At 42.2% G+C, this 26033-nt stretch overlaps 1 protein-coding gene across 32 annotated transcripts in view; it reads right to left on the bottom strand.

The window, feature by feature from the left end:
* Positions 1 to 26033, bottom strand: part of MAPK8IP3 (mitogen-activated protein kinase 8 interacting protein 3) — an 84256-nt gene that overhangs the window by 14085 nt on the left and 44138 nt on the right. For 10 of the 32 annotated variants that reach the window (XM_075436921.1, XM_075436933.1, XM_075436942.1 and 7 more), the window contains 14 exons: positions 24663 to 24909; positions 21864 to 21966; positions 19113 to 19231; positions 14714 to 14725; positions 13295 to 13312; positions 10868 to 10925; positions 9724 to 9876; positions 8066 to 8147; positions 6132 to 6283; positions 5455 to 5511; positions 4799 to 4969; positions 3035 to 3161; positions 2096 to 2191; positions 449 to 610 (listed from right to left, as the gene is read on the bottom strand). In XM_075436921.1, coding sequence (XP_075293036.1) covers positions 449 to 610; positions 2096 to 2191; positions 3035 to 3161; positions 4799 to 4969; positions 5455 to 5511; positions 6132 to 6283; positions 8066 to 8147; positions 9724 to 9876; positions 10868 to 10925; positions 13295 to 13312; positions 14714 to 14725; positions 19113 to 19231; positions 21864 to 21966; positions 24663 to 24909 — 1557 coding nt within the window. The remainder of the gene's footprint in view (positions 1 to 448; positions 611 to 2095; positions 2192 to 3034; positions 3162 to 4798; positions 4970 to 5454; positions 5512 to 6131; positions 6284 to 8065; positions 8148 to 9723; positions 9877 to 10867; positions 10926 to 13294; positions 13313 to 14713; positions 14726 to 19112; positions 19232 to 21863; positions 21967 to 24662; positions 24910 to 26033) is intronic. The other 22 variants (XM_075436927.1, XM_075436944.1, XM_075436934.1 and 19 more) reach the window with 12 other exon arrangements.

Raw genomic sequence — 26033 nt, 5'->3', positions numbered from 1 at the left:
TTAAAAAACAGAGCTGGAATGAACGTCAAGAGCTTCAACTTCTGAACCAAATGGACTCATGAACTCTGCTATGTCTGCATTATTTTTAACAAAGCTTTGCCAGAAGTTATTTATTATTTAATTTACAGTGACGAGGACTCCATAATCTTCCTAGCAACTTGATCAAGCACTTAATTACCCTTAATATTATTAATTTTTTTCAAAATTCCAAACATTTCAAAAGCAGAAGTTGGACAATTTTATCCTGGATGATTTATCCCAAATCACACAGAAAGTTACTGAAGAGCCAGAACACCACAACCCTGCCCCACACGACGATGCCTCAGAAGTAGAAGTTAGAGCATTATATAGCATAGTACAAAGACATTGAGAGAGGGGGCATGTCAGGAACTGGAATGAGAAAATACACCAGCGCAAGAAAAAAAAAACCCACATTTACTTTTCTGACCTTTTTCTTTTCAGGCGATGTATGGTTACTTTTGTTGTTCTCGCCTTCCACTTCCCGATCACAGGTAAGCGGATCACGTCCAGGATCCAACTTCTGCCCATTCCCAGGCTCCTGCTCCACAGGTCTCCATCCCGTGAGATTGACACCAGCTGCACACCACAGCTAAGTAACAGGAACAGGAATCTTAAACTAAGAACTCTGGAGGCTCCAGGGTCTCATTAAATTCAGGCACCTTTGTAGAGAACTGGGGACACATATCAAACACCTAAAATATGTAGTTGGAAACAACAGATCTTGCTGATTTTTACTAGGAGACATAGTCAGATTTGATCGAGGTAAGATAAAGCTTCCCTGCAACCTAGCAAAAATCACTGTTTTCTTATCAGATGTGCCTAACAGATTTAAAGGAAATAAAGGTAATAAATCAGGTGCATAACTGAAAACAGGCTTCTGAAATGTCCTCAGTTTTTCCGACTCTGGTGTTCCTAAGTCATTGTAGCAAAACAAACAGGACATGGCAGATGTTATTAGCTCAGGTACAATATGCATGACTGCTTAGCTAAGATTGACAGTGACTGCTTGGCTGAGGATACACATTCAGTTCACTCCTGTTCCCTAGTCCTCCTCCCACCTCTTGCACTCTTCTGCTTCCTCACACACTTCTTTGCCCAAAAATCAGTGTCGGTCTGATCTTAGAGAGCTATTTAAAGAACTATGACACCAAAAAAATGAAGTAAAGAAAAAAAAAGGAAAAGGAAAGAAAAATCTGCTGGTTTAGCTCCCTACATAACAAGTGTAAGGGAAAGAAGCACACTGCGTATTTTCTGAAATAAAATTTAGCTAACCTCCTATGAGCTATTTCCAGATAGTTTTTTAGAAGAATGCTGAGAAAAGAACTACAGAAACAAATACTGGATTTATCCAAATCATAAAGGAAAGATGATGAACAGAATATTATCCGAGGATCACACCAATCTTCTAGAAGCAACTAACAGCATAAGAATTTTCTTACAACTTAAACATCAGAATGACATCTAAAAATGAGCTCTGAATGAAGTTAATGACAAACTGACTATTACAAAACAGCTAGTTATAGCAGATAAATGTGCTACGTGCAGAGATGACCATCTATTCTCAACCGCAATTCTCCTCAAAATATTCCAGTATTGACAGACACAGCTCCACAAAAGCCTACTCTAGATAATTCTGGCCTGTTACCAGTGAATCCCAGTCAACAGTGGAATCTAAAAAAGAGTGATGAAATGCATTTTTACTTTCACCTGCTTGTTTTAATGAATTTTTATATTATTTTATATTATACCCTAAGGAGTCTTAGCAAAACCCTTATAAGCATAAAACGTTGCTGGTATTATATAAGAGTCGTCTCAAAAAAGCATGAGATGTCAGACAGAAACATGGGACCTGGCAAACAGAATCAGCCAAGAATTACATCCTTACAGAGAGAGGTACTTTCCCCTACATACACTAGAAACCACCATTCAAATAAAGGAAACGGAGGATAGAAATTGGAATATATAATGTAAAAAACACACAGATTGTTGTAAAAATTGCACTTCTAGTGACCAAAATTCTTTGCTTATTCCGTGTCCCCTTTCTGGACTGCAATGGTATGCAGCAACAATGTACCTTCATGGTCGGGTCCTTCTCTACTAGTGGGCGACAATATACAGGAACGGGGACGTTTTTCATGCGAGTGTCTTCCTGACCACCATTGGGACTCAGCTGTGGGGGAAAAGAAGATGAAAAAGACAGTACAAAGCTGTAAACACCAGGCTATGGTGAGAGAGATGTAACCAATATGGTAGAACCTGACTTATTAGCCTCAGAGACAGGTGCTGTTGAGGCTTCATCTCACATCTTGTATGAAACAGAGTCCCTACAGGGATGGGAGCAGCCTACCCGAGAGACTGCCTCTCTCACCGTGATACAGTGCCACAGCTATGGTCAACAGAGGCTATACGCTGCACAGCTGACGGAGAAAGGGTAGTTAACAGATGCTCCTTGCAGAGCCGTCAGAACACTGGTGTACCTTTCCATCATGGCCTGAAACTCATCCACTTTCACACCACACTGCAAGACTCCTTCCTTCCAGGTGGTCTTTGACCAGTTAAATGAGTCACAGGCCAACAAATGAGGCTGATGACATTTGATTTTGTGTTACTGACAGGGAAAATTGGGAGCAAACTGCACCACATTCGTTTTTTATATTAAATGATTGGTAAAGTTCTCAGAGTATAAATGAAATATCTAATGTTCAAGCCTAATTATAATAACAAAGGAAACAAGTACAGGTCTCTGGACAAAGTTTAATTACTTTTGGTTGAGGGTAGGTTCTTTCAGCACCTTCATGCAGAGGAATGCCCCTTCAATTGACGTTGGTGGAGATACAGAAAAGATTAATTTCACCTGTGCCTACAATTATTATACAAATAAAACATGCATATGATACCTCTAAATGAAATATTTAAGGAGTAAGGCTAAGGTTACCAGTGGGAGAGTCAGGCCTTCACTTGTTTCACTGTGAGGGAAGATGTCCCCTCAGCCTGTCCGGAGAGTGGTCCCTACCTGCTTGTACTTGGCAGGGAGGCTCCAGCCGCAGGCCTGCAATCGCCCATCATCATTCCGCACATGCTCCCGGACCTGGCGGTACTGCTCCCGCTTCTGCTCACGACGTGCTGAGGATGTACAGTCACTGAGGAGAGAAACAACAGCATCACTTCTCAATCTATGGTTAAAAATCGAAGCTGAAGGTTAAAGGAGTGTCGCCATAGCAGGGGGAGGAAACAGAAAGCAAACTAAATCCATCTTTGAAAACAGATGCAGGAAATTGGAGAGAGAAAAACTCTGTGAAGCCAGCACACACTGGCATGCCTATTCTCTAACTCCCTGTTACCTAAGCGATCTGGCAGGACAAATCATTACCATCTCCACTTCAATGCTCCAAGACCCCTTCAGAAACAGGGAATCAACCTTCCATAAGCCCTACAAATCTATGAGATTACAGCAATTTTTGCTTAGCTGTTACAATTTACTGATCTAATGTCTCCATCAGGAAGGCATTTTGAGTTGTTCCCCTCTTCATTATAGCCAACTATTTGTTTTTCTGTCCATTTTAAAGCTTTCTCTGCTGACAAGGAAAATATGTGCTAACTGCTGTTGAAACTGCTGGTTTCAACAGAACACCTCCAGCTTTGCACTGGCAAAGGTTAAAAGAAAAATTGATCTGCGAGCTCTTAAGATATGTTTTAATATAAAAAAAGGCTGTTTGAATATCAGTTCCAGCTCTCAATAGGTTTTTAAAGTATTCTTCCTAGGTACAAACAACATCAGCAAAAAACCCAATCCAAAACAAAGACCCCTACACACACATAATGACATATACACTTCAAACAAAAACAACCCCTGATAAAACAAAACACTTCACTGCACATGCTTCCTTCCCTGGGGAGAGGATGAGAGAACAAACAGCTTCTGACAGTGGTTAGTCACATTGTTTAATGCACTGCTGAAAAGCACTCGGACACCACACAATGACTACGACATTGTAATCAGATAAAAAGAACAGAATAAAGGCAGTGGGTATCTATAAAATACAAATCTACCCTTCTAAAGACCATCTCTCTTCTCCTGATCCAGTGCCTTTCCAACAAGTCTTTCTTCTTGCAGAATTTACAATGCTTTACCATCACATTCTCCAAAGCCTTTCCACAAAAACATTACGACATATGAAACTGTACAACCTTGTAATGGTCGAACACACATATTTTGAAGTCAAGTAAAATACAGGAGAGTTTTCTCCCTTCATGCCAGAAACTTAAAGAACAGGGAAAAGACTCTGCAGTAGCAACACTCCGATGCTCTTTTTCAGCATGGTTAAGAGTAAAACCAAATATCGTAACCTACAAGTGCTATTGAGAGAACTTTTGTCTTCACCTAAATGCCTTGTCAACAGGGCTGGGCAAGACATTCCATCCCACTGCCCCAATGCTGCCATCACACTCTACCACAAAAGCCCTACTTCATTCTACCATGCAGTCTGCGAACACAAGTGCAGAATTAGGGTTGAGGCCAACTCAGGCCTACAGTGGTCCCTGCTGAGAGGGACCATCATGGCCCAGAAAGCCACAGCAGCGATATGTTTGGAAGGACAAAGTTTCTTGCCATCCACGTGGCAACTGATGAGTGAAAGATCAGGGAGATAAACCACAAGAGACAGAAACATATTAACAACACACAGACTTTGTTCAAAGCAGAGAACAGCTTATTTTAAGAAAAGCTATTTGGGAGAGCTGCAGGGTGACTTGGCTTGCCACACAGCACACGACTCACTCGTCAGGGAAGAACTCCAGGGTGCGGCTGCCAGAGGAGATCTGGCACATGGTGTGACTGCGACGCTGGCTGAACCCTGCTGTTGTTGGAGACTTGTAGTGGATGTTCACAGATGGGTAGGTCCTCTTTGCTGGTGGAGGACTTGAGGAAGAGCTGAACAGACGGCTGAAGCTAGGGACAGACAAAGCCCAATAAAAAAGAGACAAGGTGCCTGGGGAGACAACACACCACAGATTCACAGCAGTAGAAGCAAGAGGTACACAATCAGGGGCTGTAAGCCCTTCATGAAAACTGCCCTACTTCAAACATAGAGCTAAGTGCTCAAGTTTGATTGACATTAGGTGTTTTTAGCTTCCAGAAACAGACAGCTACTGAAAACAGCCCTTTATTAAAACTGTGAATGTATGTCTCTATTCCAGGATACTTGTGATCTTTTTCAGCCTGTAAACAAAACCAATGTGGATGCATTTCTGCAGATGCAGATGCAGATCTGATTTTAATTTCACTAAGGACAGCCTTCGAAGGCAAAAGGATTCAGCTAACAACACTTTCACTTGACCTTTCATTAATGTCAGAGTCTATTAAGTTGCTGTTCACAGCAAACATGGCAACGCTTCCCCTTTTCTTAATCTCACACAAATCACCAAAGAACTTACAACTGCCAAATGGTGGATTTCTTCTTCTCCTGGACGGATGGGTGCTCACGGGAAGCTCTAAGGACAAACACAGCAGAAGCAGGTTAATTTCAGCATCTCTTACCCAAGTTTCTGCCAACCAGCAGGCCATTTCCATCAAGGAAGCCATGTGAAAATTCAGAATTCATTGTAGCATGTTGCAAAACACAACAGTGGAGGTGACATGCACTGGTCTTTAATGTAAGCACACCTAACCACTTTATGTTTCAATGATGTGAAGTGCAAGTAAGTGTGTTCAATTCAAAGTTTTATCAGCTCCCTGCAACATTATCATTGCCACAGTACTAGTCTGGTAAATACAAACCCCAGCATTATATTCATTTCAAGCCATAGCCTTTAGTATTCATTAATTAGAAGCAACCCTCTTCCCTACAGCTTCTCCTAGCTTAATTAGCACACAAGAAACAAGCAAGACAAACACCTGCCCAGTGTCTCCAAATAATGATGGCAACTCAATATTTGCAGCCTAGGTTCAGGAATAAGAGAAAGAATTAGGTATTAGGAGAGAAGCATCTACAGTTTGGAAAACTTCCAGCACTTAACCCATATCTTGGTAGGGGTTCCACTGACCACAAGGTCCAACATGGCCAAGTTCTGTCCATGAGACAGACAGAATATTCCCCAACATCCAGACTCACCTGATCATCTCTGTCCACCTGACAGCCTCCTGGAGCTCCATCAACCTCTCTTTGTACTGATTGCGCTCCATCAGAACCCGGGCCATTTCCACACGGGTGAAGCGGCGGCGCTGAGCTATGGGAATGTTGTCCTGCAGGGGGGAGGAGCACTGCTTCAGCCAACAAAAGATGGAAGGGGATTGATGTTAGTACAGGGCAAGTCAGGAGACAGAAAGACGTGTTTGTTAGTTCTCCTCCTGTTCTGTTTGGTCACCGCTGTATGAGGTGCTAATTATAAACAAGTGATCTCTAAACTATGGTCCATGGACCTCTGGGTTTTTCAGCAAACCCATGGAAATTAGAATTAGAACCACCACCAAACTGAAAACCCCACCCAAAGACTATTGCCAGTAAGGTGCTTTGATAGTCTGCAAGGAATTATGAGAGTTGACAGTGGTCCATTGGTCCAGAAAGTTTGGAAACCAAAGTTTTAGTTCATGAGCACATCCAGTCACAAGCAAAAAGGAGCACCACATAATGACACCTGTGCCCTCAAGAGGACTAGGAAGGAGGCGTTCTGTTAGTGCACACTGATAAAGGTGTAGGGCAGAAGAAACTAAAGCAAGGCGTTTTCCTCTTTGGTGATATAACTCGGCCTTCCAGTGAGGGCACATGCAGCTCTGGGTTAGGAGGCAACAGGAATGAGATTCTCTATGTCTCTTTTGAGGAGTGGAAAATGAGAACAACATAGTGAAGTCGGGGAAAGTATCTGCCCAAAACGAAACTGTAGGATAGGGGAATTCATTACTAGGAAGTGGCACTGGGTTGTGCCTAGACTGTGGCAATTCCCGAGCTCAGCCTGGCTGGTGAGTACTGCTGAGAGCTGGAATAGCACAAATTAACCAAGGCCCTCCCCAGCCTCCCTGGACTTGGAATAAAATTGTATGACCAGTCAAAACAAGAAGTGTATAAATGAAAAGGAATTTTACAAACTTTTATTTTTATTAAAAAAAAACAGACTTCCTGTCAGTTCAGCTTAAAAGAAATCCAGTCCTCTTCAGCATTTCACAATCACAACTTGAAAATTTTCCTATCAATCTAAATTCTGACCAGATCAATTCACAGCAGTTCAGTCAAGAGAATTAGGCTAGAACTGAACCCGCTCCAATACCTTTTACAAAGTAAGAACACAGTAATATTGAAAAGAATTGTATCTAATTCCCTGTTCCTAGCAGAGTGACATTTACAGGGAAAATCTCTGTTACCACTTTAGTTTGCCTTTCTTTTGGCTACATTTGGTCTTTGCTGAAAAGCCTCTACCTCAGCCAAAACAGTCTGAGCAGCTGCCATAGAAGAACAGTCCATCAGCCTTCTCTGCCTGTACCATGTAACGGGCAGTACAGGCTTATGTAAAAGAAATAATGATAAAAGCAACACCACAAGATTTAAACTACAGAACTACTAAAAGAAGGCAGTTCCTGCTGCAAAGCTGTCTGCATAACCTGGATTTCACTGCACAATGTTATCACGGCTTACAGCTTCACTGCCAACAGACAAACAAGCTCCTCTGGAGAAACCTGACTATTGCAAGACCCCAAGAGAAACCACACTGCACACCAGACTGTAATTGAGAATTGGGGAGAACCTAAAACAAGAAAGTGCTGAGCAGGGCGCTGCTCTAGCACTGTCCTGCAGAAACCACATCATGCATGGTGTTGCCACTGTGTCAGCTGCTCGTCTTTGCCGAACTGTGGTTCGAAAGTCATATGAAGAGGTAATCTCACAGCATCTGTCTATTAGCAATGTTCATCAGCAACAACCTGCAGTTCACCAGCGTTGCCCTCATCATTAACAAAGGCAGATCAATCTGCATTTCGGGACTCATATATATGAAGTAATATAAAGTAAGTATATAAAACCCCTTTCCCCGCAGGCATTTTAGTAATGTAATATACCAATTCTGTACAGAGATAGCTGCTTACATCCTCCACCTCCTCTTTGGGTTCTCGTCGGGCAACAATCGCTTCAGATTTCACTCTAGGAAACAGGAAGAAAGGCATCAAACCAGAAAGTGACACCATGGCTGGCCCTGAGGTGTTTTGAGAGGAGACCCATCTATGGGAAGGTCTGTCTGCATGCATCACAAGGAATCATTTTCAAACTGCAAGCTACATTTCCAAGTTATGAGATGCTTTTCTGGTATTTTTCCCTCTCTCTTGCAGCATGTTACTCCAACCAGCTTCACTGACATCACCCCATTTCTTTGAAACATTTGATGTAAGCACCAAAATACCGATCACTGGAATGGACCAGAAAATTTCTATTTCAGAGCCATAATCCCTGTTGAAATGTTTGATGAGATCTTAACCATGGGAAAACTGAGCCATTATCAGCAGTGAAAACGTTGGCTTAAGTTCTTCTTCTGGACTGCTTCTATTTTCAATGCAGTGAAAAAAGCCTCTAACATGAAGGACAGTTAGCCACAAGGGTAAAGAAGAGAACACAAAATGCATGTTAACATAACACTTAAAAGTATTTAACCGAGTGCTTTTAATTTCTTTACACTCCATACCAAGATGCAGTCATGCAGTCCCATTTGAATAACAAGCATTTTTATTAACAGCAAAGGCACTATGGAAAAAAAATGCTGTGTCCATCTGCTGAAAAGGCACACTTGCCAGTTAAAAGTCCATGTCCCTAAGGCATAATATATTATAAATATTATGAGACACTCAAAAGGCATTTTAAAAAATCAGACCTATTTCCACTCCTTGTGAGACCACTTTCATTTCAGCCATTCTGAACAACAAAGAGACCAGTCTGTGTTATTCTTGGTGATTCTGTGCTCAGACTACAGAGGCAATCTTCCAGATTCCAGCTGCAAAATAAGCACTGTCCTCTGAACTGAGATACCACAGTGTAATGTGCAGCTAGTCAAAATGTAATTATGTTGCTTTGGGCCTTGTGGGCCACCTCTAGTTCTACAGATTTGAAATTGTCACAGGCTTTGCTAGGCATTCAGGCTTCAGTTTCTCTAGTTTGAGTGGAAAATAAGAAGTGGGATCTCTCCAAATGCTACCTGCATAGGACTTTGAAATCTCTTCTGTCTCTTCTCATTCTTAACATGAACAATGAAACAATTAACAATACTGGCACTTAAATATTGTTTGTGGGAATCTGTATTAGCTTTCATTAAATGAATGGGCATTCATTCCTCTCAGAGCTGTCTTGGCTGCTGCTAGGATCTAGCTCTTGATAGTTTCCTTCAAAACTGTTAGTTTTGAAATTCACCCTTTTTTATTTTCAAATTGCAAATTGAACCTCTGAATGCTTCACTTCAAGGAGCCTGGATTTGCAGTTGTTGCTGCAGAATCCTAGTCCTGGGGAGGAAAATTCTGCAGGTTTTCTAAGGTTCAATAATCCATTTAAATCTAATAAAAACAATGTAACACTAAAAATATCTCAGCCACCTACCACCAGCCTTGAAGTGTTCTGTAAGGTACCTTTGCATTCCAATGTAACTCCCATGAGGGAAACAGAGTTAAACTAACAGAGGAAGTGGGTTTATCACTCATATCCTCCAGCTCTGTGGGGCAGGGTGTGAATCACTCACCTTTTCAGCTCCTCCTCCAGCTCTTTGACTCTGGTTTCCATTTTGGCTTTGGCCTGCTTTGTTGCTTCAAGCTCTCCCTTCAGCACTTCTTGCTCTCCAGACAGCTGGTCCACCTTGGCAATCAAATCATTCTTCACAACGTTCAAAGCATTTCTTAAAGGTGTGAAAGGGACAATGAACAAAAACACCCAAACCCAGCAGCTGTCCATAAGAGAGACCTGAAACTAAAGTCACAGGCACTACAAGGAGAGTTGAAACGAGTGTATTTAAACAATTCAGTCCAGCTATAACTCATGGAAAAGCAGATTTTGGCAAGAAGGAGCTGAAGAACACAGAAACTACCAAAATTGGTCAGGATGAGGTTTACCCAGTCCTGTATCCTAACTGACAGACCAACATCTCCTTAAGATGGCAGAATACTACTTACGGTAACCTATCACCTGCATAAGGTTCAAATCTATTTGTAACAGAATGAAGATCTGAAACATATCTTTCAGAACTGCTGTTATCTGTAATTGTGGATAATTGTGGATGACAGTGATATAAATAACCATTTCCAATCAGCTCCGAAATATCTTACAGTCGTTGAAATCAGCAGCTTCCTATCACAGTAAGTTCTCCAACTCTCCCCGGGGAGTACTTTGCCTTTGTCTTCCTGGCTGCTTAGCTTTAGTACCCAGTTTGCGAGCCTTTCTCATAAAGCAAGTCCATTGCACTGTCTGTTTCTCCTTTATCAACTACTAAATCTTTAAAAACTCATCTCAATAGTAAGAAAACTTTCTTTCCAAATAGCAAACCTTGCAAATAAAACCTTATAAAAAGCAATATCCTCACAGAGGCTCAGACCCGCATCTAGATTCCTACTGAAGTTAATTAAAAGCTTGCCACTGATTTCAGTTGGGATCAGACCCTACCAGCACATGCCTGGAGACTTCACCCAAATGCCTGCAGAAAGGAAATAGCTAGGAAAGTCGCTCAGAAGAGCAATTCCTCTTCTACAACTGAAGGAACAACAAGCATTCAGGAGAACCTGTCAGTAAATGAGCAAGCCCCTGTGAAGCAAGAGTTCTGGCCAAGATCTACTTCGGGGTGACTTCTCATTTATAACTAGGCAGGCAGTTCAGAGCACGCAACAGTTCCTTACTTGGTCTCCAGTAGCTGCGAGTTCTCCAACAGCAGATTCCCCACTTCTTTGCCCATTCCTGAAAAGAAAGGTCAGGCAGCTTTCACCTGCTTTCCTAGAAATATAAAGCTTGTGTGGCACTGCCTGACTCATGCTTGAGGAGAGAAATCACTTTTGTTAGGCTTCCCTAGGCTTCTGTGTCCTGCTGTGGAGAGTGGAGTGTCTTTTGCTGAAAGACCATGCAGCACAAGCAGACATCCATGTGTCCTTCTGTAAAGAGCCCAAATGCAGACCTAGCTTCTTATTCCAACTTTCACAGACTCCCTTGAGGAGGACAGAGAGGACAGTTTCACTAGTGTCAGTTAGGGGAAATCAAGTCAGTAACTCCTGGTTCACCTATGAGCTATTGCAACCATTTTTTATTATCACTCATAGAGACAGAAGGTAGAAGTTCATAGGTTTTTCACAGAGGACAGCAGAACACTGTCCAGTTTGCTGTCCAGATCTGCACATCAGTGGTTTTCTTTCTTTCTTAATATAAGCCAGATTTTCTGTCTCTCAGTACAGATTTGGGATCATGATTGTGACCAGTTTCATGCACAAGAAAGGCCTCCCATTATCATCCTTCCATCAGAGCAATGTTAACAGGACTTTAGATTGTCCATTGCTCTACCTACCTTTAACAACTCTCTCACAGATGTTTAAAATCTGAAGTCTCAGTCCCATCATTTAAGACGCACACTCAAGAGACATCTACACCAGACACATCGCACTTGCACTTCAGCATCAACGTACGATGATTGCAACATGCAGACTGAGTTGCAAACACTTTGAAAAATCTGGGGCTAAGAGTAATGGTCAAATTCTGTATTTCATAAAACCAAACGGAAAGGAATTTTGGGACCAAAAGCACATCTGGATTGTTTCCTGCTGCCAGGGAATTGCTGGCTCCCAAGTCAGCTTCTGTCTTACAATGGGGAATAGAGACCACCTGAGAACTGAAGGCAGAGAGACCTCTCCCTGTCAGGGGACAGTGCTAAGGGCTGCAGCTCACTTCTCACCACAGGTTCCAGAGCATGAAGAAGGCTCACAACCATCAGCGTCTGTGCTGAAGTGCTCCTTGTCCTGCCCTCTGAACTACCTCTTCCTTTATAGCAAAGACATCAACAGTTTTCATGATCCGTTATTTGCTGATTAATTAATATTTGCAATAAAATAAAAACAACACAAACTTGAAGTAAATGGAAGTTAGAGAAACATGGTAGCATACAAGAAGTGAGAACACATCACAACACTCCAACATACAGATCCTCTTCCCACAGTTAAATGGGATGAATTTATGATGGCAAAAGCAAAATCCCAGCAAAAATGAGTAAGAAGCAGCATTTTCAAATAACTTTTGAAAAATTAGTAGACAGATAATCACTTTGATGTTTCAGGCAATGTGTTCTTTGGATGCTGTGTCAAAGAAAATTGCAAACAGCAAAAAAGTGAGAGACACTAACTGCAGTGTAAACTGAAGTGTATTTTTGGTTTGATAAGGTGCATGACCTATAGCCCTTTCTTTTGAGGCATGCCGTATGTTGATCAGCAGACCAAGAAGACATTGGTTTATTAAATTATTTTCTTGTTCCTTTTTAGTGATTCTACAAATGACCAAATAAATATTTAGCCAGTAAGACATTAAAATGGCACAAGGACGTTACAGGTGCTGAGGGACATCAAGGGAAATAGTTCATGCCCAGGTTTTTTGGACTAAATCTTTTTCCTTCCTATTCTTGAGTCGTCTATCACTCACTGTGGCTGTTTTCAGGAGAGAAAGGAACTCTGGTGAAGACAGGGAGCTATCATACCAGAGCAGCATCCCCACCATCAGTATCCTCACCACAGCTTCTAGCTTATTTGTGTGTGACACAGTCACAGCACAGTGCTTTAACCAGCGAGAGGTCTGAAGGGCTAGTCTTGCAATAAAGAAATGGATGAAGCCATCCCAGAGCCACAGAATTGACACTACGAGATTACCTTATGCAGGCTGTAATGGGAAAGCCCTGCTCATGGGAAAAAAAAACAAACCACTGTGAAGTGACTAAAATGTGATCTTTTCACCCCTTTGTGGCATGGAGCGAAGGAAAGAGAGGTCTAGACAGAGCCCTGTGTAATAGAGCCCATCCTACACTGTCCCCCTCCTATAGCCAGGCAAATAGTGTGAAGCATCAAAGTGGATAATCAACTACAAGAAACAAAGGAGAATCCCCAAACCACCACTACTGACCAGCTGCGTCCTGCTTCTTGGAGAGGTGATAACATCATCACAAAAAAAACAAACCAAGGGAATGCAAGACATATGGAGGGATGTTGAGTGAATGAAAGAAATTAAAAAAAAAAAAAGCGTATTAGAAAAAAAAGAAAGAAAAAAAAAAAAGAAAAGAAAAAAGGCCTTCGCCTTACCAAAGAAATCATCCCGTACTATGAGAGCCATCCCATACGAGAAAGGGAACAGAAAGAGATGGGGACAAAGGGGAAGAAAGGAAGAGAAAAAAAGCAGCCATTAAGTACCAGTCTGTAAATAGCAAACAGAGCAGCTCATCAGCATGTGTACATCTGTGTGTGGTGCCAGCATATGTGATGCTCAGTAGTGATGCTCAGTAGTAACTAATCTACACCTCGTTCTGTTGCAGCCTAGCCTAGCAAGGACTCCCACCTGAGACGTTGGGACAAGCTCGGGATGAGCTCATCTGTTTCTTCCATCTTCATCATTTCCCCTGAACTATACATTTCGGGTTTCCCATCCCCACAACAAAGGTAGTTCAACAGACATTATGAGTAGGTTGAGGGAAGGACAGGGGCAGGAGGAAAAACAACAGAGGGGGGTGGACATCAAAGCTCTCATCTGGCCTTTTTGCACAGGCCCAAATCCACCCTCACACTGTGACAAATTCCAACTCAGCTTCTGCGGGACATTTTCTGGGAAAGGACCATAAAAAAATGGCTTACAGTAAAAACAGTTTGAACTAAAAGAAAGGATGACGCCATTCCTTTCTTTTGTAGCCTCACAGAGCTAACACCAGGAGGTGCTGGGGAAAGGAATGCGACAGAGCTCATCATCACACAGCATTATGCTATCATACTGTGTAAGTCACCTGCCCTTACTACAGGGAAAACTTCATCCAATTTGCACTGAAATCAAGAGAGATCCCCTTGACTTCATATGAAACTGCATCAGGGCCCAAGTGCATGTTATGGAAAGGTGCAACCCTCTGATGGCCCTAAGGCAGTGAGTCTCCTTCACCAAAACAAAAGACAGAGCTATCACTTAAACTCCTGCCAGAAAGGCAAAGCTTCAAAGAAAGACAGAGGCTTTGCCACTCTAACCCATCAAGAAAGTGTTTTTAATGTCACTACAGTTATTCCAGAAGAAGGCCAGTACGCACCAACTAACCCACAGCAGCTACCATGCACAGAGGGATTCTGAACAGCACGGTGTGCTGAGGAGAGTGGGAGCCTAACTCAGTCCCGTGCCCACCCGGGCTCTGCTCCAAGCACAGCACCCATCCTGACAGAAAAAAAAGCACTTTGAGCCCCAAGACTTTGAGTGAAGGCCAGTGTAACGTAGTGGAGCAAACCTGCAGAAAGCCACACAAGAAAAGCGTATTGAAACGCAGCAGGCGTGTGCCCACGGAGCGAGCATGTCCTGCTGCCCAGGGACCCACCGGTGCAAGGCAACCAGCGAGGCGAAAGTGGGAGAAGTCTGCAAAGCCAACCATGTTTGGACAAGAGCAGGGGAGTATCACACGTGTATACCACGTCATTCGACCTCAGCAAGGAAAAAAGAAACAAGAAAGGAAACTGAGCAGAGGAGATACACACCTGAGAACTCCCCTATGGGCCATGTCCAGCGAAGCACAGAGAGACAAGGGAAAAAAGGAAGTGAAAAAAGGATCAATCAGTGACTGAAACCAACAAAATAAAAATTTTGTTAAAAAAAAATTTAACAATGATTCAGCCATTTCAATGTCAAAGGCATGAAATAGTAAGGACAGGACCTGCCACGACTGTAGATGGCATGACTCTACATACAGGACATAAATAAAATCAAGGGAAGGTAACCCGTGGTACAACTGCAATCACATGCCTCAGCTACCCTGGTGTTCCAGACACAAATCTTGGACAGTCACCTCTTCCTGGACTTGATAAACCTTTATTTTCTCTTTATTTAGTCATGTACCGCTAAATGCAGAACATCTAGTTTCCACCACTTTCTCATTTCCCCCCCCCCCTTGTGATTTTAGCAACTAGATCTGATAATAAATGCACTCTTCAGTGATACTTCCGCTTGCAAAAGACAATTACTTGCATTTAAAAACTTTTTTTCCCCCACCTTCTTACAGTGCAGTGCTGGTACTCAGTTTGATAATCCTATTTTAACTTCTGTACAGAAAACTATACACAAACTTACCACTAATATGGCTGTATTTCTGTCTCCACCAAAAAAACCCTGTTATTTGAAGGGAGGTTTTAATCTCCAAAGCAAACACAGCTGGGCATCCTAAAACTGAAAGGAAGGACCTGCCCATGGCACACAACCAAACTCCTCGTGCTCCTTTGCATCCAGAAACTCTTGGGACAGGGAAGAGCTGGAAGGCGGAGATGGGAGAAGGGGGAGCCTACCCAGGATCCGGAGGTAAGAACCTGCAATTAACAACTGAATACGCAGGAAAACAACCAACCAGTGCTCCTAAGGCTGTAGTGAGAAAGAAGGGAATTTGGTCTACAACTACCACTAGTGTAGTTGTAGACCAAACTAGTAGTGTACGAACTACAACTACACTACTAGTGTAGTGGTAGTAATTGTTCTCATTCTGCATTTTTCTCCAGAATGCTTCCTATAGAAACTCCTGTATGTAAAGCAGTATTAGAGGCAGCAGGGGAACTCCACATATTTTATTTATTATTTTATAGTAAAAAAATGAAATGAAGAGTGCCATTTTTATACCAAGAGATGTCGGTCGCTTTGCAGATATCCAGATGCATGAGATTTTCCATTCAAGAAACAGACTTGCCTGCCAGCTACTGCTGAAGGGTAATTTCTGTAAGATCCTTCTATTTTGAAGTCCTCTTTAATGAGATTTCTCTTTCTTTAAGAAACCAAGTCCAAAAGTTGAGAATATTCTCTGAAGATTGATTGCCAAGTTTTGAGAGAGACTAGAGGAAGTATTCAAATTTCACTTAGGTGGGAAAAACTTCATTAATTCTTTTGATTTGCAGAGAGAAGTGAGCTCCAAATACGACCCAGAAAGAGAACTCTTTTGGCTTGTGGATCTTGTTTCTAACATCCATCCATAAAGCACAATTTCCTCTGCAGCTCTTCAGACTCAAAGGTACGCCAGGAAGAGAGAACAATTTATGTAACAACAAAGACAAAATTTTGAATAATTGGAACAGGCTGCCCAGGCAGGTGGTTAAGTCACGATCCCTGGACTTGTTTAAAAAACGTGTAGATGTGGCACTTGGGATATGGTTTAGCAGGCATGGTGGTGTTGGGCGGATGGTTGGACTTGATGATCTTAGAGGTCTTTTCCAACCTATGATTCTATGATAATGTTGACAGATTTCTTAGTACTAAGATTTAGCCTTTGGCTTCCACCTTTACCAGACTTTCTTAGTGCTTTGTAATGAGGAAAGCCAAAAAAATAAGTATCACTCTCATTTCTTGGTCAGAGGCATGACCTCCAAGATCTCTCTCTGCCTTCATCCCTTTGTACAATCCTGGCAACGTGTGTGTTCATTTCACTTTTATGGGGACAGACTCAGTAGCCAGAACTAAACAAAAGGATTAATTAGATTAACATTTCTCACAGGAAATTCATCGAACAACCTGATTTCATCACAGCCCATCTGCCGGATTTGAAAAGGAACCAGGAGAAGCTTTCCTATTCTGCTAGCCTGCCAAGTGATCACCTGCAAGAGTTTTGCTGCTCTGCTCAAACCGGAAAATTGCCCCAGCACATAAATGCACTCTTCATAAGCCAGACTTAACACCGGCGCTGTTCAATTAAGTCTCTGTACATTTTATTACAAGTGGTAACTGCCAAGTAACAGATGTCTCACAACCCAAAATCAATTACTGGTCTTCGGACAGCCTTACTACTGCAAGACATGAAGCACGTTTGATTTTAACTGAAACTGTGGTGATCAACCTTGCAATGTTTGGGCAACTAAAATCTGGCCCTCTGAAAACAACAGTCTGCATTTCTCACTGACCACTGGGTCAGACTAGAGGTTATTCCACAGAGGAAGTGGATTCCCAGAAGGCAGACTTCCAGAAGTGGGAAACAGGTTGTCTGAAGCAGTTCATGCACCAAGCAAATCATTGTCCTGAACGGTAACTCTTAGAAGCTGACAATCCCTGATGCCCCAGCCATTGCAGGGAGAGAAGGAAAGCTGCTGCTTTGGCACAGTGATTAGTGGAAGATAAAACATAAAATCAACCATACACTCTCTTAGATAAGGAAGCACCTGAGGACCGAGATAAAACAGATGGGCAATGGCAAGACTGTCAGTGTTTTTAATGCTTTGATTCTGCTAGGAAGAGGGTTCTCGGTAACATGGGGGCTGGCTAACCAAAATTCATTCCACAGCAGGTAGATGAAGTTTTAACCGTCACATGTAGTTCCTGCTGTCATCTTCACTTTAAGCAGGAGTCCCAGCCCTTCTGCAAAGACTGCTAACATCCAGGTGATTCTCAAACCTGGAAATCTTGCTTTTCCTTCTAAATTCTTCATTTGATAAGTATCTGCACACGTTGACTCCAACTGCAGGCAGAGAAAGCCTGTGCTTTAATCTTGACTCTTCTGTAGATTTTTTTCTTCCAGCAACCTTGAATTGGAGGTGAAACAATAGATGTTTTAATACTTCAGACAATGGTCATCAATCCACGCACGAGAGCTCTCCTGCATGTTGCAGGGCTAGCATCATGCCTCTAGAAAAAAACAAAACTATCCATACCAAAAAGGTATTGCAAGTGTTCTGATGATAGCCTGGATCTTGTTCTTACATTCCAGTCACACTATTGCCTGTAATAGTAACAATTTCACAGATTTTTGTCTTTGATAAAGCAAGAAGTATTGCATTAACTTCCTTTCCAGTCTTCAGTCCACATCTTCACCTTTAAGTCTTCAGTGAAAAGGGTAAAACCTCATCTCTGCAGAAACATACCCTTTTATAGGGTCCTGATACAAGACTCATTCACAGGTGATACAAGTATCTTACTAATTTAACTTCTACAAAGGTGAGCTGCTACAATCTGTGACATGATTCAGCTCATCTTGTTCGCAACACCCAAACTTGCAGGAGTATCCACAAGCAGCTCTTGCATCAGTAATCACCATAAGGGAAATGTACACCTTCAGATCAGATCTCTTGTTACCAAACACATAAAAGGCATATTGTTGGAGTCCTCCTGTCTCCTAAGGCTCCTTAAATCAAGCAGTAAAATAGAAAGTGAGCTACACAGTTACAAACTTTGTTAGCGGCCCATGTTGTCTGAGCATTCAAAGACCACTCGTCCTGATTCAGGAAAACAGTCAGCAGGACTTAAGAATGTGCTTAAACTCTGTCACAAATTAAGGTCTAGATATTCAAGAGTCCAACACCAAAGAGTATGGCAAAGGCTCAGACTGCTACCTGAGGCAAAGATGCTTCTCTGACTTCTCCAAGTCCTAGTCTGGAATACAGAATATAATCAGTCTTCAGATATTACAAGCTCCTTCAAAATCAGCCTAAAACGTGAATTACTACGTCTCTTAGACTGACTATAAAAGGATAATAACTGCAATACAGACCGTAATATTTCCACACAATTTAAACTTCAAAAACTTAACAAAAGGAGTTAATTTCTTGCAAATTTCAAACAAACCTTTTATTCCAAGTGAAACTGCTAGTGCGTAAAATTACTGGGGGGGAGAAAGCAGAAGGAGCAAATTTTGTCTTCAAACTGTTCGTGTGGGAGAATCCGATAGAAAAGTATAACTTAAGCGGATAAAGACAACCCAAATCAAATTTACCCAACAGTTTTCTTCTAAGTAAACATTACTATACTGCAGGTACATATTTCAGTCACATAATATCTCAATTTCCATGCCATATTTAAAAGCTAAATATCCAAGTTCTGAAAAAAAACCCCACCAGATAATTTAAGTGCTTCTAGAAGCTTAATATAGTTGTCATTGCACCAGAGAAAACAGAAAGGTTCTAAACAAGTTTTTACCTAGCAGATCTGCTCCTTCATCAACATCTCCAATAACCTCGGATCCTGCTGTGGAAAGTTCATGGTACAGAGAGTCTGTGTTGATGCCAAATGCTTTGTTCACAATCCCCTGTGTCGGGCTGTTATTGGAAGTAAAAAAAACAAGCAAGGATTCTTGTTACTTGGTAACATTTAAGCTACAGCATTTGCCTCTGAAATACTAAGCATCCCAGACCACTGCGATCAAAACCCTGAGAGCGCACTCCACTTGTTCACCATGGGCTGATTCAGAGAACATACTGAGTTATGTCGTATAACAAGAAAAAAGCATGTTTTATTCCCCGTATCAAGGACAATTACCTACCATACACAACCTCAAAGCTCGGCTAGCTGAGTTCCTGTTAAATCATAACAGTTAATGACTATTCAATACTTCATAGAAAAACTTCAACTTGTAGAAGCTCTCAGCTCCCACTTCCCAGACTCTGCAAGGATTCCCACATTCCTAGCAGTTTAGATAGCAACCTCAGATGGCCGTAAGATCAGATAAGGGACTCAAATGTTGAAAACAGCAATGGTCTTTCTTCCCTACCAACCAGTAAGTGAAATGAGCACAAAGGGTTAGCTTCTTCTTTGGGTGAGTCTATGCGCCAAAACGCATCTTCACAAAAAGTATTTCATTAAAGGTAAATCAAAGTTAATGTTTTTGAATCGTATCAGATGGAAGCACATTTCCACCTCTTAGTATCTTTGGTACCATCAAAAATCTTCTTGCATTTCTTGACAGTCTCATGGCTGAAACAGAAAATAGCTGTTACAGGAGGTGAGGGTGATGCAGCCTCTGGGATTGCTGTTGCCTGCTCTACAGAACGATCTTAATGTGGGTATGAACACTTTTAAGTGCCCTGCCTCGTATAAGGGGAATCAGTCAGCATGAAAAGAGGCTGTGCAATTTTTCCAGCAGTCTAACAGAAAGGCCAGTACCTCTGGAGATTATCTCAATTATGTGGCTTCTTTCTCAGATAAATGAAGTCCTGCTGATAGAGCCTGGAAGTTACACATGGGGTACAGTAGCTGCTTCTGATATTGCAGAGTTACAACACATTGCAGAAAAAGCAAAAAGATAATGCGTTTTTTTCAATTACAGAAAAAATACAGCTACCCAGACACGTGAGAGCACTGAGGAGTTACAAATGGGTGCCGTGACTGCACCAGAATTCATCAGTTCCCACAGTCTAACGGACAGCACAAGCGACACTAAGCAATCAACACTCAGCACCTGACCTGAAGACCGAACTTCAGGTCAAAGCAGCAAGCGCACTGTTCAGCAGCTCCAGAGCTAGCTTTGGTCTCCTGTAGCTTTCAGTCTCACTACCTGGATCACAGATCACTGCCTGAAAAGCTCTCAGTGCAGCAATCATCTCTGCTCCCTTCCTTTCCTTGGCTTTGGCCAATTTTCAATCTGATCTCATCAGTCACTTTTGTCTTCCCCACATGGAGCTGTTTTGGCTACCTAGATTCCTCCTGCATCTGACCCTAAAAACTGGCCATGCATCCTACATATTCTGAGGGGAGCTTAACTGTATGTAGTTTCACAGTTGAGAAACGCATCTGTTATTGCTGCTCACACCCTTCTCAATGAGGGTGCTCAACAGCGGGAACCCAGTCCAGATTTGGCCTGTGAGAATATCTTGCCTTAATTTTTCAGGGTATTATCTTCTGCATACCTCTAAGAGCTAGGGGGTTATTTCTGCTTGTGTAGTACCAAATTACCCACTGGATGAGGGTAAAAAATAACGAATCCTATAAAACTAACCACCAGACCTTAGTAAAAATGAATCAAGGTACCTAGACTAATAATTCTAGACTAATACATGCCTCACAGAACTATGGTGCCAAAATTAATAGCCTTTAGGGACCCCCCTATTTAGCACAAAATGGGTAATGGCTAGGAACCAGACCAGCAGAGAAGTTCAGTAAAAGTCTGCTAATTCAGAGGACTCCGTTCCAGTCCTGAGTGCAGTGATGGGTCAAAATTGCTCTCACCAGCCTCACCTGGGACCTGCACTCATCCACTGGTCCAATGGCTCCCTTTAACCTTGGGCCTGTGCCTTCAGCCCTCCTCTGAGCTACTCTGTAGGTGTACCCGTTCTTCAGTCCTGACTCCTGCTGCTCATGGGTAGCACCAGGACCTAATTCATCCCCTTGCCTTGTCTGGGGCTGCTGGTGGAGCTGGTTAGCAGTGATCTGCCCTCTCTGCTCAGAACCTGCACGACTGGGATTGCTGGGGTTACTACTGCTTGTCCTCCCTCATGGAGCAGCCCTGCTCCTGCTGCTCAAACACTTGAAAATTTTAAAACTGAAAAAAGACTGAGGTTTTAAAACTGAAATAAGAATTGACCTCTTACTGGACAAATGCATCTTTTTCCTCTTCTTTCCTCTTCTTTCTAAGCTACTATCAACTAGCTTAAGCTCATGTCACATTTGCCTGTCTTTAACCTTTTCTTGCTCCATCTCTGTCCTCCCTGCTCTAGCAAGGCAAACAACCCCACTTCTGGGTCGGCTGGACAGATCCTTCTGCAGATTACCAGCAGACATTTGCCTTCTCTGGAGAACTCAAAGAAGGTCAAGACCCGTTGTATTCACACTAGGCAGAACACATGGACTTTCTCACACAGCTGCCTCTTGAACTCAGTGTAAGCCACGGCATCCATTCCTCACTTCTTATAAAACCAAGCGAAAGTGCACACAGTGAAAAGTCATAATCAATACCTGTTACCAGCACGTTCCAGGCGAGGGTCTTGACACATATCCAGCTCTGGAGTAGAGTCTATGATGTCCTGAACATCGGACCATTCATCACTGCTGCCCATTCCTAGGTAAGACAATATATATGCTCTATAGCATCAGGACTTTCACAGAATGGTGTTCCTTTAACAGACTTCTGCAGCTTTCAATATCAAGGTTTCAAAACTTCATGGTGTCATGTTCAAAGTCTTAAAATACGAACTGAACGTGGCTGATTATCCAGAGTTACAACTGCACCAGTGCTGTGAAGGTGCCCTCACAATTCCAGAGCAGGAAGACCATAAGCATCCCCTCCCTGCCACCATACCTGAGCGTCACCATGGTCATTGGCCTGGATCCTCATTAAAATGTGATAACCAGAAATACTTCATCCATTAAAATAAATTCCAAATCAACTTTTTATGTCAGTAAAAACTCTTCAATCACCACTCAGCTTTAGCTGAGATCGAAGACAACGCAGTGATTTTCTGTGTAGCTTCACAGAGCTTACTGTACTTACGAATTTGCACTACTTAGTTTTAACAGAAATAATTTTTCAATACAAAATCTCAAGTCTACAACTGCTTTAGATACCCATTATAGTAAAATTTCACTTAAAAGGTGATACATGAAATCTACTCCATTTTCTGTATATTCTACAGACTGAAGTCAGTATTTCAAGGATAAGGAATTTCCTCCTCTTGTCACGTCACATTTATTGGATACCAAACTGTTCAAATGCTCAGGCTTGCACCTATTCTAAACAAGTAATATGAACACAGTGTCTGTTCACACAAAAAATTCTTGAAGTATTAAAGACCTAATTTGTAAACTACATCAGTCCCTCGACAGCGTTGGAATGTGAAATTTTTGACCTTTCCAAACAGCCTCAGTAGCCAAATATACAAAGCCCACGACAACTTGAGTGTTGATTTTATTCTCTCAGGCTGGCATTGTCCAACAGTTGGCAACAAATGCCATGTTTGAAGACAAAGTGTGATCTGTATCTGTTGCCAAAGTAGGCATCCGTACACCAGTGATTCTCAAACTCACAGAAACAGAGCCTTCCTTTTCTTTATTTATTCAAGCTGGGAAGCTTTTCTGCAAATACCTTTGAGTACCTCTTTTTGGCAGTTCAGCTCTAAGGCATGTGCATCACTGATAGACATTTTAATTATAGATGCATAAAATACATAATTAAAATTCAAGTATCTGTGTTTCTCCTCAGCATGGAGATCTGATTTTGCATTACGTGTGAACGCTGAAAGGTTGAATATGCAGAGCACATAGGAAAGATACAACTATTTGCCTTGAGCAGATTCTACAATATGATACTTCCGTCAAGAAAAGAGAAGCTTTCACATGCATGACTTCAGCGTTGCACACATACAGAAGAGAGCAGACTTTGACCCAAGAAAGCTACTGATAGTAAAAGTGCTTGTGAAGCAGCAACTGCAAAAATAAGGATTAGTATTTACAAGGCATTTGACCTACCAACATCCGTGCTCAGTTTCTCTGATACCAATGCTTATACTGACTTGCCTTGGCCAGGATCACTGAATAGATCACAATTTAACAGCTGGCTATGCAGAAGCCACAAGCTTTCATGGAGAACTACACTAGTTTCTGGCAGATTGACATCTGTGACCCTGGCACCTCCCTAGCTGCTAATATAAATACAGAATGGGACTCAGTCACCACAATTCTCATTAAAATGCTATAGCAAAAGATGTTACATATTGGTTTATAGTCTTAATTTGTTAGGAACCAGCTTGTGAATTTTAGTAGAGGAACCTCCTTTGTATTATTTAGCAACAAAAGATGATGATCTGGTTCAGATGATCACCTCTGAGACCTACACACCTCCCTGTGCTTCTGCACAGACTTTCCTTATGATCTTCAGCTGGTTTTACAGTCCTTTTGTATATAAGTTCATGACCTGTAAAACAATCCACTTCTCACTTCTGAAGGCTGCTGCAAGTCTAAATACGATACGGGCTGGGAGTAGCTCACATACTACATCGGCACAGCTATATTAAAAAGCACAGAAAGGGGCTTTTACCATGTTACTACACCATTTTCTTTATTTAAACACCCTGGTGCTAACAGCTTAGGTGATGGTTTTCCTGACAAGAAATCACTAATTCACATTACTAAAAGACTCTGGGAAGTGAAAACCACTGTAACTTCCAAAGATGTGGGGGGGTTTGTTATACAAGAAACAGACAAAAAGAAAACAGCTTACTTAGCTGAGAAAAACAGCTGGATATAATAGCTAATCTTAAACACATCAAGGTGTGGTATAAACACACAGAAGGGAAAATAATTATTTAATGCTGACTGACAAATTTGGCATATGAACAACTGGATACAAAATACTTACAAATAAATCTGGAGAGAAAACTAAATTGAAGCTTTTAACTATCATATCGATGAGGTCCAGAAACAGTTTACCAAAAGCTCAGTAAGTCTAAGATGGGACTTGACTGTTCATGAAAGAGGTTCTATGACACGGATGAAAGCAACTACAGAGGACTGAACTCAGTAACCTATTTCCATCCTGTGTATTTGTGAAATTATTCCTATTATTGACAGTTTAAAAATTTGCTACCCTGAAAACTGCTAGCATCCAATTAGCCCTGTCTTGCTCACGTATCTAAGTAAGGCTACCTCAAATTATACACTTATGAAGCTGATGTCTCCCAGCTTCTTCCTCTAACAGAGGGACACAAGCACTGGAAAGTCAATTACTTTAATGAGCAACCCACACTTCACCTTCCATACCTATGCTGACATTCCTCATCTCCTGCGTGACCTGGACTTCCATGTTCCTGCTGTTCCGCTTTTCTCGTGCCCTCTTATTGCTCTTGGTCGTGCCGTTGTATTCGCTGATGGGCTGGATGCTCTCGTTCAAGGGTGTGACGGCAGCAGAGGGCACAGATGATGTGGGAGTGTTGGACTTGGTTCCAGTGGTGCTCGGTGTGGCAGCTGCTGAGGACTGCCCAGATTCGGACATTTCATCTTGGGGGCACTACGGCAATTACAAGGTGGGGGAAGAACAAAAAGGGAAAAGCACAGCTATACATTTCAATTTATCTCCAGTTTGCTGGTGTATGGCTGCCTTAAAGCGTTATGGAGAATGAGTCTTGCTCACTGCACCCGTTACATGTCCAGCGCTTGCTGGTGACACTAGGCTCTGCAACCACAACAAAGCAGTGAGTTCTCGTGCTGAACTCAGCAAGCAAATTCCTGCTGTGAAAAGACTGATATACTTTCTCCTTCACTACTAAACATTGTTCTTCGCAAATCACATCAGCATGTGATCTCTTCGTCATGCAGCTCAGGAAAGGTGGCCTTATCATAGGTGGAAAGCACCCGCAGCTCACACCAACTACAGTGGAAGCTGAAGGGCTTGGTACTTGCAGAAAGCCAAGCCAGCACTTCCCAAGACTGGCAGGTAACATGGATATTCCTTGGGAAGGATCTGAAGTGGCCTCTTAGAGGTCTTGGATGACATCATTACTGGAAGCTATCAACACAATCTTGATGAGAGATGAGTGGTTTTGACACTAAACTGCAGAAGCAAAGCAGGTACCAAGCCGGGATGGTCTGACTTTGCTAGCACAGGAGACCTATGTCCCCATACCACCTGATGCAGAAGCTAGCCAGGCATGGGTCCAGCTTGACAACACAGGAGAAACAGGTGTGGTCTCTCCACTTCCAAATGACAGGACGACAAGACCCAAGAATTCAAAAATCAGAAGCTGACAAATTAACATAGGAGATGGATTCCCAGTGTGAAATGCGCACAAATGGCTCCCAGTTTTACAGACATTACAGCCCCATTTCTTGTAATACCACCTCTTGAAAAACATGGGAGGTTTTCAAGGCTCTGTCAGGATTTTATTCTGTGACTCTTGTTTGTCAGTTAAAACAGCACTACTTCACAGTCAGCCAATCAATGTCTTGATCAATGTTGTGATCACTCCCAGACCCAAATGAGACCTCCTCATTTTTCACAGCAGCCCATTCTAATTACTGCCTGCAGGCAGATGACAAAATTAATGTCAAGACTCATATGTGATAATGAGTTGCAACTGAGTGCAGTGGCATTCAGCATCTGCACATCCAGACCCAGCTTTAACCTTTACTACT

The sequence above is a fragment of the Opisthocomus hoazin genome, chromosome 15, assembly GCF_030867145.1.
Source record: "Opisthocomus hoazin isolate bOpiHoa1 chromosome 15, bOpiHoa1.hap1, whole genome shotgun sequence".
NCBI classification, from domain to species: domain Eukaryota; kingdom Metazoa; phylum Chordata; class Aves; order Opisthocomiformes; family Opisthocomidae; genus Opisthocomus; species Opisthocomus hoazin.
This window is presented reverse-complemented; position numbering and strand designations above follow the sequence as displayed.